The sequence below is a fragment of the Salvia hispanica genome, chromosome 3 (genome assembly GCF_029641045.1).
Source record: "Salvia hispanica isolate PSC_SH4W2 chromosome 3, Shi_PSC_v1, whole genome shotgun sequence".
In the NCBI taxonomy this organism is placed as follows: domain Eukaryota; kingdom Viridiplantae; phylum Streptophyta; class Magnoliopsida; order Lamiales; family Lamiaceae; genus Salvia; species Salvia hispanica.
In genome coordinates this window covers 28,535,032-28,552,049 of record NC_142694.1, presented here as the reverse complement: position 1 = coordinate 28,552,049, position 17,018 = coordinate 28,535,032, and the positions used below count along the sequence as shown (strand labels likewise).

Genomic DNA, 17,018 nt, shown 5'->3' with positions numbered 1-17,018 from the left:
AATTAGTGCATAACATGTGCGGTAGTTCTTTATCAAACCTCCTACCGCATTAATCAAATGTCCATACACTCTGTGCCTGTTCGGTTGGAGGGATGAGATCTCAGGATTAAATTAATCACATGTTTGGTTCACAAAATTAGATCTCCCAACTCAATCTTAGATAGACAATCATAGGATAATAAGTCATGATCATCCCCCTCCTACTAATTAATCTCACAACTTAATCCTAAATTGTATTTTATTATTATTTTATCTTGCCAACCGAACACCCCCTTGTTACGACTTACAAATGTTTTTTGAACACGTATATGTATATCACAAATCACAATAATCATGACATGTGTATTAAGTTTTAACTTAGAGCGTTCGAGTCATAAATATCCGTCGGTACATCTTTTATCTTATGAATTTGAAGTTTATCCCCTTTGCATCTTACTTATTGTGTATTTAAATTTAATTAGTCCTATCAATCTTTGAATCTACTGGATATTTTGACCCAAGCTAAGTGTCATTGCTCCATGTTATTCTTCATTGAAATATACTATATATTAGTACTATTATTTTCAAGCAAGCCATCAATAATTATAACCCACCCTGGCCTTGCCCAAAATAGTTCTAGTATTAGTAATTTTATTCATAACTATAGTATATTTCTATATGCAATAATTATATGACGTTATTCATGCAAATATATGTATGTCACTCCTACAAATATTCGGTTGCTTTAGTAGGATTGAATAGTCGTTGAATATGCACGTATGTTTTAAATTTAAATTTTAATTGTAAGTGGATTGTATTAGGTCTTGAATTAGAAATATATTTAAGTGTACTAATAACTTTTATAACCTGAACTTCACAAATCACCTAATTGGCTGTTGGCACCATATGTTACGAATTCCATATTTTTATTTATTTTTGGTGATATGGAAACATTTCCAAAAGGGCATGTAGACCACTTTAGTAGATGAAATGATTTGCTTTACTTTTGCTGAGTTGGCAAACAAATGTATGGATATGTTTATTGTGTTTAATCTTTCAAAACAAGTTATATAAAAAAAAAATAAAAAAAAATAAAAAACAAGTTATAGTCTTACAGAAATACCAATAGTACTTTTTCTTTCTTCTTATAGTAACATCGAGTGAGTTGGAGCATACTATGAGTTATGATGTGCAGTTATGCACTATCATGCATATGTTGTGCCATTTTGTACTTCATATTCATGACTACGCAGTTTTAATTTTAAATATAACTAATACATTTAAATCTTGTATTCTATTTTCATGATTGCAGTTCTAATTTGAAATATAACTAATACATTTAAATTGTCTCATTGGATCGGCTCGAATAATAGATACAAATTCTAAATCATTAGAGATATCTCTGCACTGTTAAGAAAGAAATCACAAGCCCAATAAATTTTTTTGGGATTCTATTGCTATTGTATAATTGGAATTATATCGGAATTGAATTCTATATTCTTTGCTCGATAAAATTAAATAATTGATACATCCAATTCTTAATGATTTAATTGGTATGTCGAAAAATCAAACAAAATTTGATACTATTATTTTTTGCTGAATAATTGAATTTCATTATCTTAGTGAGACCACAAGACTAGTCCCCCGAATTGAGAACTCGTTTTTCAAGCTTCAATCCTCATTTCATGATGGGTGGTAATTTGTTGCATCTTGCACCTCTTTGCTCCAATTAATATGCCACGTCTTCTTTTTTGTTGCTTTCCTCCTTTCAAAATCACTCCTCTTTTAAGTTCTTTTTTGTTCTTGTGATAATTCATCGATCAATGTGAGTGTTGTTCTACCATGCAGCTGGGTTATTTGGCATCTAAAACGTGCTAATCAACTCAATTTTTAGTATAAAATTGCTTTAAAATATCGTTTTGAATTGCACTAATTAGACGATTCATATGCTTCAACAGTTGAAAGTCCAATGTAAATTATGATTTGCATTAGGCTTAATATTTATTTGGTCGTATGCATGGAGACTTAATATCAGCCTAACATTGGAAAGGAATGGTAGCTTGCCACAAAAATATTCTTCATATGGGTAACACTCAGATTTTCAAACTAGTCGGGATTAAAAGAGTCAACCTCTCAGTATGACTTTGCCTTAGGAGGTGGAGCTATGACATGAATGAGTGTGAAGTAAAAATAAATCGCAAACTCTATCATGTAGACTAGATATATAGTTGTTTTATACTCTACTAAACATAGTTTTTAACATCTTAAAGAGCATTACGGTTTATTGTGATAACTCTACTGCAATCCCTATAATGATTACAAGCACAATGAAGTGAAATATGATCAGAGGTAGTGAGAAGATAAGACATCGTTGTGACTCAGATTGGATCAGAGCACACCCTAGCAGACCCTTTTTCAATGAATCTACGATGCATGTCATTCAACCATTATGTGGAAGGAGTGAAAGTGAAATGCATCAAGAAACTGCTTTGAGTATAATGAGACGAGGTTGTTAAGATTTATATGTACAAAGTATGAAATGTATCAAGAAACTTCTTTGAGTATATTGAGACGCGGTTGTTATGATTTATATACTACTCATGCAAAATATGTTTTGAGCTACCTGGTATCGCAAAACTTAGTTTCTATTTAATCGTGAAAATAAAATACTTTGTTATTAGTTTGCTTTTCATATTGCGTTAATTAATTATATGTTTGCAAACAAATCTATGCTCTATATGTAGACTTGTGGTGGATCAAAAATTACAAATGACTACTCATTCAATTTCTTAAAATAAAAGTAAGTTAATAGTCCAAATAAATATGGACAACTTATTGCAAAAAAACTTTGTATTAATAATATGTTGCATTTTTTAGTTAACAGATGATATTGGTGCACTTATATTGAAATGGAATTAATAGCGAGATAAGTTCTTTTTTCTGCTGTGATTATTGGTACAAAAAGGATACAAGTTGTGTCTCAATATATGGAAGAACAAGGTTTATTATTTTTGACTTACAACTAGTTGATTTAGTGGTGCCCCCATATAAATAAATGATTAGTGATCAACTGGGCCCTTTTTGGACACGATTAATTTGCTATCATGGATCGATTTTAAAGTTTATATTGGCTTCTCCTTAATTAATTTCAAAACTTGACATTTGAAATCGATTTGAATTCGAAACTCCCTTTTAAATGCAGTATAGGTTTAGAAAACGATTCATATATTTCAAATTTAATTAGTTATAGTACAAGAACTAGAATTCCATTTCCGATCACTGTGTAATCTATAATTATTTTGAAGAAAAACTCCTCTCTAATACAAATACGGAGTATAATTATTTATCGTAGTATTAAAGTCAATTAATTGAGAAATATAATAATATTTATTCAATTTCTAAGATGGGTTTTACGATTTCTGGACCATGTATATGTGCGTTGGCGGTATCAGAGGGCTCTATAAGTGGTAATGAATAAATGCATTTAAGAACCAATGCAATGGAGTACTAAATAGAATAGATATGAGAAAGAAATAATAATACTCGTATAGGGGTATCTAACATGTTCTAAATCTCAGTCTAACCCAATATTCGTAGGTCGGTCCGAATAATCAGATAAAATTAGCGAATTAGGACTCTAATTTCACAACGGGCTAAACGGGTTAATTCATTAGGATTGGCGAGTTAAGTGGGTTGTACTTAATTTTTAATTAAAAATACTAAAGTTTAGAATTTTTCTTGTATTTTTGGATTTCATGCGCCACATTCCACTAGTCTTCTCCAATATTTATACCACACCTTTCTACATGGTTCCATACTAACAACTTCTAAGTTCCACCTCGAATAATTCTTCCGCCATCCCGTCATCCATCATCGCTGGTTTACCACCGCTAAAGCCAATCAAGACAAAATTGAGAATTAACCCATCAAATTCCAACATATTTATCATTATAAAAATGATTATAAACAATGCCAAAATAATGACATGAATACAAAATTTAATTCAAATTGATTACTCTAATTTTATTTAATATTTGTTTATATTATAGTAGTAAATCCAGATGAAAGAGTTTATCTCCAACAATTATTGATGGAAGTTATGAAAATTTGAAGGTATCATGTAATTCTAAAACAAAGTATAGAAAAATATCTGCACAGAATCAAGTTACAGGGGAAAGATTTTATTATAGGAGTTTGTTTGCGAAAATATTTAGGCGCGAATAATTCGATGGGTTAGCCGAAATCTAGTGGATTAGCGTTAAAATTGAAATTTTATACCATGAATAGTCCTCATCCAAATAGCCCAACAACCTGAACGGATTAATCCGATTAACATCTCTACCTAAGTCTATGAGATTAGTTTTGAAGAAGTACTGATATCCTAATAGGTGGGGCACCAGCATAATCCTATTGTAAAAATAATTTCAGAAAATAAACGAGAAGAAACTAAATGAAGTTTGAATTATAGTCCGCTAAAATTAATGAGTAATTTAAGTTGGAAATTAAATTAGAGAGAGTTTACTGTATTTGTACGTTGCGAAGAGTCGAGTGTACCATGCATTGTGCATTGTGGTTAGTGCTAATAATATTTTCCAGCTCGGTCAATTTAATTCAGCGCCGCTTCACAACTTTGAGTTTCCAATAATTGACCGAAAATATGAAATAAGGACTGTTTTACTTCGATTTATTTCGAAATATTACTGAATTATTGATCATAACAATTAAAAACGAATACTATTGATATGACAACAAAGTTGTCCCAATTAATGATTGTCGTTTATTTATGTTTCAGCATTGTTTTACGCCGTAATTACTTGAAAAAAAATGCAACACAATTAGGAGGACTCTTACTCAAGTTGGTGCATCACATTCACATAGTTAATTAGAAGCATCAAATCACAATTAAAGATATGGGCAGAAGTGGTCCAGATTTCTAGTGACATCTTCACTTAATGATTTCATAAATAGAAATAATTACTTATATTTGTTATGATCTTACTAATTTAAGCTTGTGACTGATCATTCATAATATTTTGTGACTATACATATAGTTTAGAATTTAATTAATTACTAATATAATAAAATTTCCAAGAGATCTTGATTACTATTTTTTGCTATTTTTTTCATTATACGATTATTCACGACGTACTATGGGGACGATTTACTGTTTGTGGACTGATTGATGTATGGCAACCAATTGGTAGGTATGACATTAATAATTTCAATGTTGTATTATTATACGTACTAACTGTAGTTTTATGATCACATTTCCTAATTCCAAATTTATATAATCAGCCAAAGATGAACTATTTACGTTTATATACGTCAATTAAGCTGTTGTTGTTTAGTTACAAAAATAGTTTATTTTATTATTAACGCAGTTAATAATAATAATAATAATAATAATAATAATAATAATATTTAAAAATAAATTATTTATTTTACTAATAAATAATTATTCTGTCATGCAGATGAGGTCACGATGAATTTACTCAAGAAATAAAAAGTAAAGTAGTGCAAATTTCAAACCTAACTTGTGATCGAATTCTAGTTTTATGCCGTCCTTTTCAAACTTTATGTTAGTAAATGTTTTACTTGCAATAGTCTGACCAATCGTTTTATTCTTAAATTTTGTAATTACTTTTAATTTTTAGTTATTAACCACTGACAAGATTTAATAATTTCATTATTAGTGTATGCTGTTATACACTTATACTTACACATTTCATTTTATCAAAAATACTACGCATTCCGGTTAAAATATCACACATATATATATGGCAAATGATTTTAAGTTTATATACTGTCTAAATGGAGAGAGGAAATGTAATTGCATGCATTAATCGAAAGAAAGTTAATAAAAGTATTGTTGAACATAAAGAAAATGTAATTAATTTATTAATAATAAATTACTTTTTTTAAAAATAGATTAGTGACATTTTGGTAGGGATGTACGTATTAAAAAGATATGAGACTCTTATATACATAGTCATATATGTGAGCACATCGCTCATAAATTCATAATTATGTATCCCCGCAGCACTATATTGACAGCTAAACTTTTAAATACGTAAATAAATTTAGTTAAGTTTACACCAATAAAAATGAATAATGTCTGATCACCAATATCATTGATCTCAAATATCATTCATATTATTATCCACAATTGGACTTAGCACCCGACAAATATTAAAGGCATTATTATATTATTGCAGCGGACAATAATTTTCCGTTGGATTGCCCACGCGCCCTATATCGTACGGTGAATCTTACTTGATCCACATTTTTTTTTCAATAGTATTTATTTTAATATTAGTATAAGTAAAAAAAATGCTTACCGTCTTCACGTTTTAGCCAACTTTTTACTTTTTAAAATTCTGATAAAATTAATTTTGCACGACACTTGAATATTAAAATGAAGTATTGGGCAAATTTCTCACATTTCATAATGGGTTGCGCCATCGTGCTTGTTATTGTATCCAACCGCCGGGAAGATTAAATAGCCACAAGTCTGATGATCGATGTCGGCAAGGCCCTAAAATCGAACATTATGACGATGATCATCTGCTTTTAACGAAAACTATCATATGTCTCTAATTTCTATGACTCATTCTCTAATTATTTCTCACTCACAGTTTCTACTGCGCATGTTGCAATCGTTTCTAGCAGCGTCGACACCATAAAGGTAACCAACAATTGTTAACAGTGGATTGTGCCCCCAAATTCTGCCTAGTTTTTAATGTGTATTTCATATTTAACATTTGTTTTATTTGAAGATTATATGTATGTAGTCTAGTAATCTTTAATCATTTTCACTTTTCTTTTTGTGAAGATGGAACAAGAGACGTTGGAAATGTTGATGTGTAATTCCATATTTAGTACTATCAAGAATTCAAGATAGAGGGCCGCACGTGTTGATTGAATTTTCTTGAGCTCTTAATTATAGAAAATATCGGTAGTTTTTCTAATACTCTGACAGCGAATGAAGGGAATCGCATAAATGATATGTATAATAAAATTTAATTATTAATATGGTTACAGACACAGTGTTCGCTAAAAAAAATACTCTCCCGTGTTCTTTAATTCCAAGTTGTAGTTAAATTTCATCTATGTACTTTTCATTGTTGTCGTTTTTAATCTATACTAGTGTCACACCCCGTGCGATGCACGACTTAATTCACGTTCTATTTATACTAATTTGAAACATGAGTCCAGTATTTTTAAAATGAGAAACAATATGATTAGAAGTTCTAAACTTGTATATAATAACAATTCACAATACAAATGAAAACTCATACAATTAAATAAGTTTTCAAACTAAAATTTGAACACAAAACACCCGTCAATAAGAATGCTTTCGATCTCTATTGCAAAAAGATCAACCACAAACACATGTTGATTAAAATAAGCTTATAAATGTTGATTATAATGGAGTATTAGATATCTAATACTCTCTCGTCCATAGTAGTGGAGGCATTTTTTTTCGGCATTGTGAAGTGAGTTAAGTAATAATAAAGCAGGAAATGAAAAACGTGATAAATACTAAAAATTAAAATGACTCAACTATTATAGAACATACAAAATGACTTCACTTCTATCTAAGGGAATACTACAAAAGCTGTAAATACAAATTAATAACATACAATTAAGAATAGTTCAATAGTAAAACAATGTTACAAAAAGTTTAAAAAGAAAAAGAAAATAACACATCGTATCTTTTACAATAGATTCTTCGTGTTTTCGTCTCTCCTCCACTCATGCTCTTGTTCCCTGAGCTATAAGATCAATCCTAACTATTTTGCCGGACGAATGCTCCAAGTTTCTTGATCTCTTTGCTAGTGAGAATATTAGAGTTATATTTAATTTTTATAGTTATAGTAATCGGTTATGGATTCACCACTAAAAGCAAGTGGATTGACATTTTTTTATGAATTTAAAGGCCAAAACTAAAGAACAGAGAACACAGTTAAGCTAAAAATATACTACCAAATAAACAATTTGAAATAAAAAAACAATGTAACAGTGCAATTCGCCAACTTAAAAGTGAACGCATTTGAATTCCTAAGTTTCTTAGCATTTCAAAATTCTAAAGAGTAATAACAAAAGGCAGGTTTAATCCAGATTTGGTAGTAGAATAAACCAAAACACACAAAATGCATAAGCAAACTGAGCAAATAGAAGAATTCTACCAGTCGGCTACATATTTTAGCAACCCATACATTTCAAAAATGGCAAACTTTAGCTCAACATATTTTCTCTGGCTACGATCTACTGCACAAAGTCAATGTTCTCAAATTTTTGACACAGGTTGTCATATTCGCGGGCAGCGCAACGGCAAATATTCCAAAAATTGCGGAGAGCAGGACGTCAAATATCCATAACAATGACGTCCCACTTGGTGGCAGCAGGACGTCAAATATCCATAACAATGACGTGCTACTTGGTGGGATCCTTGCATAGTCGCCACCATGTACTACACACTTTATGCGCACTCTCCAATAGCTTTTCAGTATGCAAATCTTTGGAGGATATTCACCGTCAATTCCTATGCAGTCGTTCCATGGTGGCGGAGGATGAAGAGGCAACAGGCAATGTGCTGGAGTCGGATTTCGTTTCCATGCTCAATATATCTATGAATTTTAGGGTAATGTGTATATCATAGTCCTGTATATATATACAGTGATTGGATGTGAGGCGCCATTCATCACTGAAACAGAAACGAAAAGTTCTCATTTATTTAGCTAATTAACCATGATCATGGCATTTTCAAAAAAAACGTTCAATGATGAAGGCAATTTGAAAACGTCTTGGAGAATAAATGTCAATTTAAATCCATAGTGATTGTTGGACGTGAGAAGCTTAATGCTTAAAACTTATAAATATTCACAATGATAACATTTGTAACCGTTATACTATTAAACTAAATCTAATCTTATCTAAATATATGTATAATCGCATGAATTAGTAGGAGTTACAAAAGCCATAACAGCTCAGCTTTCCTTAATTGCATTTACATCCTTTGCACAAAATTATCATTCAAAATGGCCCAAAACTCGCATTTTATATATGTATAGATACTTTCAGTTTCACTGTTGTCGTTTTTAATCTATGTAATATTTTAATAGAATATTCAATTGTCATTTTCTTCGTTTTAGCTATTTTATTTGTTTTATACAGAGTATTTTGGAAAATTAAAGGGAAATAACATGGAAAATGTCTAAAACAAAAATTGGCGAAATAAGTGAGGAGGAAAATGAGGCTGGTCTTATTGCATGTGTTTTGGCTGATAATATTTCAATTACTTTTTCTTTTTATCTTTTGTTTATTTAACCAATTCTATACTAAAAATTATACTCTCATTTTAAATGTTGTCTATTTTTTTTAGGAACGGAGGTATTATGTATCTATTGTACATTTACAAATAAAACTAACAAGTCTCAATTATTAGCCCGACTTTTATTATGAGTTTGGAAAGTAAGAACGAGTTGCAGTCGCTTGAAGTGATGTGTTTCTTCCTAAACCATACTTAGACGTCACCAAACCGAACCGGCCCGTCCGAACCGGCCCAGAACCGTCACCGGCGGTTCGGAACCGTGAACCGGAACCGCGGTGGCGGTTCAGAACCGGATAGGAGTCGGCGGTTTAGGCGGGCCGGTTCAGGTTCGCGAAAAATCAAGAACCGTAAACCGCCGGTTCGGCGGTTCCGGTAGCTTTTCAGGGTTTAGGGTATAGGCATGCAGGCGTAGGCATGCCAACTAAGAGTATATATATATATACTATCTATTTACATTTATAATTTATTATTTTTTATTTCAACTTTTTTTATTTAAGTCTTTTGATTCTTTTGTAATTTCAATTTTCAACATTTGTATTTGTAATATCGACATTCACATATCGTTCAAATTTGTATGATTGTATGATTGTTTCAATAAAATTACAATTGTTCCAACTTCAATGTCGACTTCTACTCCATTTGTCAATTGTCATTCTTGTTTTATTTATTTATTCGATAGTACAAGACTACAACTACACCTACAACTCTACAATTAGTACTATACCGGAATAAAATTAAAAAAAAATATAAAAAAATTCGGCATTGAACCGGCGGTCTGAACCGGAACCGGCTCGGAACCGTCTGGAAACCGCCGGTTTTGAACCGGCTTGGAACCGTGACTGAACCGGAATCGGAACTGGAACCGTCTGACCCTAGGCGGGCCGGTTCAGGTTCCATATTTTTTGAACCGGAACCGCCGATTCCGAACCGGGAATCGGCGGTTCATGAACCGTGGTGACGTCTAACCATACTCCCTGGAGCAAATTATCAAAAATTTTAAAATATTGAAACATGCCTCACCACAAAAGGCCCTATATATTTCCAAAATTATTTTCTTAAATTGGCCTGACAAAAACACCCACAAACAGATCTTGTGTGTGTCACGCGCTACCTCTCACAAACATCACCTCCATCTTTCTCTGTGTGGTTAGGCAACACTACAGTAGCAGTAGCATTTTTTGTATCAGCAAATTCCAACCCAAATTCCACCAAATTCATTCACAGCTTCCAACTACTCCGGAAGGGGAAAAACAAGAGCAATTAATAAAGTGACAAAACCCTTATTGAGTTTTCCCTCCTTTTCCAAATTCCGCATTATATATATATATATGCACCCCTTTCTCTCAATGATGGAATGAGCTTCCACTCTGTTTCCATTTCCAATAAACATCGGGTTCCGTCTAAATTGGGGAAAATGCCATCTCACTTTCTCTCTCTTCCCAAATAGAAAGTCTGTTCGTTTGTTTCTATTCTGGGCAAAAAAAGTGATGGCGCGAGAGAAAATTCAGATTAGGAAAATAGACAACGCCACCGCGCGGCAAGTCACCTTCTCCAAGAGAAGAAGAGGTCTCTTTAAGAAAGCTGAAGAGCTGTCAGTCCTCTGCGATGCTGACGTCGCCCTCCTTATCTTCTCCTCCTCTGGCAAACTCTTCGAGTATGCTAGCTCCAGGTTCCCCTTTCTCTCTCTCTCTCACACACACTCTGTTAATGGAATTCTAGTGTTGATTAGATTGCAATTATTTTACAATGCAATGAGTATTTGTGAATTATGATACTTGTTTTTTTGGCACTATACACACATTGATGTGATGCTTCTGCTTTCTGCCATTATAATATAATTTATTTATTATATACTCAATAATGCGATTGGAGATAGGTGTGGAAATGATGATTGGTGTAGAGCATTCATTGGTGTTGCCGAAGCTATTAAATTCCAGTGCTTTTCGAAACAGATTCACGTTTACTAGTTTGACCCATTATTGGTGCATGATTTGGTTTCATCAATGCTACTGATCCTGATGCTCTATTAATGGAGAAATAAGTATGTAAACTCAATATCTATAGTTAAGTGTTTTTATCTTTATAAGCTATGAATCAAATCAAATGTGTTTAGTATGGATATCCTATGATGTTTTTATCTTGAGACAGTAATTCTCGAAATATGACCAATAAATAAATTTATCCATTTGAGAAGGGTCTCGAAAGAATACTAAGCGTATGGTTGATGTTACAGAAGAATAATTATGGCCTCAACGGCATGATAAAATATTCAGTGACATGGACACATTGCCACATGCATGTGGAGTTTTAATTCTAGAGGTAGCTGCTATTTGATACCACTATAATTTCTATTTTATATTTGTAGTGTCATAAATCAGATTATGGAAGTGGAAGAGATGAATTATTAATTCATTTGTAATTTTTATGACAAATTAAGGTCTTAAATCTTAATTTCACTTTCCACCATTCTCTTAGATCCAATTTGTCACATCTAATTTAGAAAGAAATGATTAATAAATTGGAGCATTTTTTTAAGAGTCTCATTATTAAATTAAGGGTGCCTCAAATGCTCTGAGACGTTTTGGGGCAATGAATAGTTTTGTGCCAACTATTAGTATTCAACACTATTAATGGCGCTACTATTTAATTAGTATAATTTGATTAGTTTGAAATATTTCTAGGACTGAAATTTATATTTATTGGGCTTGGATGGATGGATTGGACTAGAGATCTTTTTAGATATAATTTGTAAGATTAACATAATAAGAATGTTCCATTTTAGTCCAATTATAGTGTAGAATATTCTGCTGTATTTTAGTGAATTAAAAGGCGTGAACGGTGAACCTATAGATAACTAGATAAGCATTACATCAATCATGACAATGATAGATAGGAAAAGGTCATGGTAAATATAAAATGGTGCAAAAATTAGTCAAAATTTTTTATCATAAAGAGAGTGATCGCTATAAGTTTCCTCAGAGGAGTATTTTCGACCAATAGTGATTACGTGTTCAAATTGGCCTTTTTAAATATTTTTCACTTTTTTTTGTGCTTATTTACCACTTTTGGTACTTATTTTGTCCTCTTCCCTAATGACAAATAATATGGTCGGAATCACGATACAAAAATCCTAATTGGACTCATTCATAGGAGTACTTGTTACTTACTCTACCAAATCGATATATCCTAAGATTAATCATGTGCTAGAAAAAACCAATATAAGTTGAATGAGTGGCCTTGATTGTGTACCAATGATTTGGTTTTTGCTCTTATCTCAATCATCTTCAAGTTTCTATGAGTGCTTCAAATAATGCAAGTTTTCAGTTATGGAAAGACGTATATGAATGTATTGTTACTCATTTTGGGAACTTGCTTCAAATGCTAGCTAATTACGTCTCCTATGGTTTCGATAAAACGATGTGCATTACATATATATAGATTGCTCTGTGGTTATTTGTGATTGTGAGAGAAGCTTCTCTGCTTGATTAGTTCTTGTTTGATCTTACGTAGTATGAAGGAAATACTCGAACGACATAAATTGCACGGGAAGAACATCGACAAGTTGGAGCAACCATCACTTGAGCTGCAGGTATATATATAATATATGGCTCTCTTCTCTCTGTGTTTCAATTTTGCTTCGGTGATGATTGAAGCAAATAACATGGTGTAGCTGGTTGAGGATAGCATCCACTCCAAATTAAGCCAAGAGATAGCTGAGAGAAGCAATCTGCTGAAGCAAATGAGAGGGGAGGAGCTTCATGGATTAAGCATCGAGGAGCTCCAGTATCTCGAGAAGTCCCTTGAGGTCGGACTGAGCCGCGTTACGGAGAAAAAGGGAGAGAAAATCATGAATGAGATCACTCTACTTCAAGAGAAGGTATGTAACTACTACGTATGTATATTGTGTATACGTTACATGGGTCGCGATTAGTTGAGAACTATCTTAAAATGAGAACTTGAGAACTCATCGGTTGGCAGCACAAAATCATGTCAGCTGGATTGAAAGTCAGCAACTGATATGGTTTGTGCGTCCAACTGATAAGTTCTCAAATTCTTATTTTGAGATAGTTTTCAATTGATCACAACTCTAAGTTAGAACGAGAAAACTTTGTTGCCAAAAATATGTCTGGTCTTGGTTGTTACGTTGCGAATTATATATGCAGGGGAAGCAGCTGATGGAGGAGAACCAGCGGCTAAGACAACAGGTGGCTAACATATCATCAGACAGTGGAGGAAACACAGTGGCAGCTGAATCGGAAAACATAGTCTACGACGAAGGCCAGTCTTCCGAGTCTATTAATGCCAGTAACTCACTTGGTCCTCCTCAAGATTCCGACAGCTCCGATACATCTCTCAAGCTGGGGTGAGCCCTCTCCCTCGTCGTTCTAGTCTCATTTAATTTCGAACAACACTAACACCACATAGTAGTAGATGATTTTGTGCTTGATTGCTTGCAGGCTGCCCTACTCTGGCTAACAGCAGATACAAGTGCTGATTATTAAAATTTATTAGGTGGCTAACTCCAAAGGTTTGAGATAATGTATTAAGACAGGAAGAAATGCTACTATACTCTCTCACTAACTTATTACTACTAGGGAGTATTTCATTATGTTTTACTAGTATCTAGTTTTAATTAGTTTCATATGTTATTAGTTGGCATTCTATGCACAATGTTTGCACCCCAATGAATTAAATCCTAGGTGAAGGAAATTGAATTGTCAGTTTGTCACTATTTCTTTATAGAAGGTTGAATTTTTTTAACTGGGACATTAATTTGTTGCAAGATATTCGCTCAAGATACAATCTATAAAGAAATCAAGCTTAGTGATAAGCAAAAATATTATGGAATTCTCAACTTTCTCCAAATAGATGCTTACGCTTATGTGCACTTAACCAAGGCAAGAGACTTCTTCGTTCAGAAAGATGACAGTTAGGGGAGAGGCTGCTACTCATCTACAACAGAGGGTGTTGTGTGCCAACAAATATTTCCTTAACAATACTCCCCCTGTCCCACCGAAGATGATTCACTTTCCTTTTTCGTCCGTCCCAACCAAGATGATCTCTTTTTTATTCAAGAAATATTTAAAATACTCAATTATCTTTTTTTTTTCTTACTTTTAAACACCCAACAACATTTTCTCTTTCTTACTTTTGCATCTCTCCTACATTTAAACATCAACAACCTTTTATCTCTCTTACTTTATTTATCTGTCATAATTTTAAACACCCAACAACTTTCTCTCTCCCATTTTAAACACTTTAAAATTAGCATGCATAAAAATCTGTGCCGACCCAAGAAGGGGGTCATTTTCCTTTGGACAGAGGGAGTACTATATTACTCCCTTAGTCTCATGTTACTTGAAGTGTTTCTTTTCGGCACGAGATTTAAGAAAGTTGTATTTAATGAGTTAAATAAAGTAAAATAAAGTAAAAGAGAGAATAAAGTAAGAGAGATGAGAGAAAATAAAGTAAAAGAAATAATAAAGTAAGTGTGATTAGATGTTTTGTGTTCAAGTAACTTGGACAACCCAAAAAAGAATACGACTCAAGTTACTTGGGGCGGAGGGAGTATCTAATATTACAAAATAGCCATTCCCATTTTCTTCTTTTACGGTCATAATTTTTTTGAGCTATTTTTGCACTATATATAGACTTTTTTACAATTTCTCACTTTTTAGGCTTTAAAGGCTATTTTAGTCATTTTATGCCACATTTTTAATTTTCAATACACTTTTTGTTAGTGCTAAAATGCTACTCCATATAATAGACTATGGAGTATTATTCTAGTATAATTAAAAGTATGTACAAATATTATATCTATAAAGACAAATAATTATATCTTCTAAGTATAAACATAAATCTCATACACTTTGTAGATCAGAGGTATGATCCACGGCTGACTTTGTCAAGTTATTAACTTTGTTAGCTCATCAATGCGGTATATTAAAAATGTCAACACGATGTTATTAAAATATCAACATAAACTTAGTTGATATTTTAATACACTGTGTTGACATTGATGTCAACACAGTATAATGTCAACACAATATATTAAAATGTCAACACAAATTTGTGTTGGTATTTTAATGTGATCGTGTTGACATTTTTAATACACATCGTTGATGAGTTAACAAGTTAGCAGTTTAAGAAAAAAGTTAGCATTATAACGCACCTCTTGTAGACCATATATCTTAAAGACCTTTTCAACTAATTAACCAATAATCAGCAATAAATAAATATAATATATAGAAAGTTATTTGTGAATATATTAAAGAATAAATATTTAGGATATTGATTTTTATTGGCTCTTCATTTTTTTTCTTTCTTATATTTCTTCCGTGCTTAAAAAGTATGAACTCTTTTATTTTAGTCCAATTTCAGATAAATATGAACTTTTGAAACCTCATTTCTCTATAATGATGTGAGTCTCATTCTTCACTATGAATATTTAAAAAAAATTCTTTCTATTCATCTCTTACTTTACTAAGTATATATTGAAATCGTGCTAAATAAAATTTTCATATTTTTTTTAGAGACGACGGGGGTACTACTTTTTCCATGCATTTTGCACAAATATTTAAACCGAGCCATCCTTTTTTTTTTTCTAACCTTATCTTGCCAACTCTTCACATCGATCTTTCTTTTTATAGTTCACAATATTTAGCTTCCAATAAAAAGTTTTTACACTCAAAATGGCTAATTAGGAAAATGAATAAATGCTCAATATATATGTAACAGAAGTTTTAAACTCAACAGACTCGTTAAAACAATCAATTAATAAAAAAATTAGGTAAAAACAAGAAAAACTGGTCCTCAAATCAAATAAATTTTACTCCCTCTAGATAAAATACGAGTGTATCATCATTTCAAATGACTCTCTCTCTTCTGTCTCTCTAATAATTTTTTAAAAAGATGTCTTATATATTAATTGCTGATTTAGGCTGATTAATTTAAAAAGTTAGGCTAAATGAATGAGAAATGGAATTATGTTTGAATCACTCAAACTCAATATAATATCAACTGTGTAATTTATCCGACTGAAAATTAATTTAGATTAAAAAAATTTATTTTGATAATTGATGGAGCATAAGGTTTGTAGGTGTAATTAGTCCCCTCTAATGTAGTCCGAAACTGCTCATTTAGAAATTCAAACCTTTGCCAATCCAAGTATAATTGACCCAAAATCTGCTTTTCCTGCCTAAATCACTACCTGAGTAGTAGTACCATGTTAAAACACAATAATTCAACTCATAATAACATCAACACAAGTAGTGATGATGAGATTGGACAAAAGAATTATTACACCAATAAACCAACTACATTTCTGATGAATATGCATCATCAACTTACACTGAACATGTGATGAACAAATAATTGATTACACCAATAAACAACTAAATTTCGAATAAATAAGCCTCATAAAAAACACTCAACCAATGACACCAACATTTTTCTGAGTTAATTCTATTTAATTTTCAAGTCATGTTTGATTCCCTAATCCATCAAAATGTGAGAACAAAGCACCAGTTCAATTAAATAATGTTTCTATTATTTTTTTGAAAAGAGCACATTAATCAAAGAAAAGAAAAAATTGGAACATCACCAATTCACACCCACACCCACACCCACACCCACACCCACACCAATTAAGTATGTGTGTGTTTTATGGAGTAATGATGATGGCGGAAAGAGCAGTGTCGGTGGC

The 17,018-nt window shown here is 32.1% G+C and overlaps 1 protein-coding gene across 4 annotated transcripts; it reads left to right on the top strand.

Annotated features, from left to right (window-relative positions):
- The first annotated feature begins 10,379 nt into the window (after window positions 1–10,379).
- On the top strand, window positions 10,380–14,080 carry LOC148930501 (MADS-box protein SVP-like). 4 transcript variants are annotated; one of them, XM_089068913.1, is made up of 5 exons: window positions 10,380–10,982; window positions 12,824–12,902; window positions 12,984–13,190; window positions 13,477–13,676; window positions 13,739–14,080. In XM_089068913.1, the coding sequence occupies exons 1-5, from the start codon at window positions 10,801–10,803 to the stop codon at window positions 13,746–13,748; spliced, it is 678 nt and encodes a 225-aa protein (XP_088925039.1). In that variant the 5' UTR covers window positions 10,380–10,800; the 3' UTR covers window positions 13,749–14,080. The 4 variants fall into 4 exon arrangements, with proteins under 4 accessions (XP_088925039.1, XP_088925042.1, XP_088925041.1 ...); XM_089068916.1 differs by having other exon boundaries at window positions 10,381–10,982; window positions 13,745–14,080; XM_089068915.1 differs by having other exon boundaries at window positions 10,381–10,982; window positions 13,742–14,080.
- The last annotated feature ends 2,938 nt before the right edge of the window (window positions 14,081–17,018 follow it).

What these genes read in the sequence shown, in the direction of transcription:
- LOC148930501 (XM_089068912.1), top strand. Translation starts at nt 10,801, where the DNA reads ATGGCGCGAGAGAAAATTCAGATTAGGAAAATAGACAACGCCACCGCG. An exon ending in AACCATCACTTGAGCTGCAG is followed by an intron (nt 12,903 to 12,983) that starts GTATATATATAA and finishes AACATGGTGTAG; the next exon opens with CTGGTTGAGGATAGCATCCA. An exon ending in TCACTCTACTTCAAGAGAAG is followed by an intron (nt 13,191 to 13,476) that starts GTATGTAACTAC and finishes TTATATATGCAG; the next exon opens with GGGAAGCAGCTGATGGAGGA.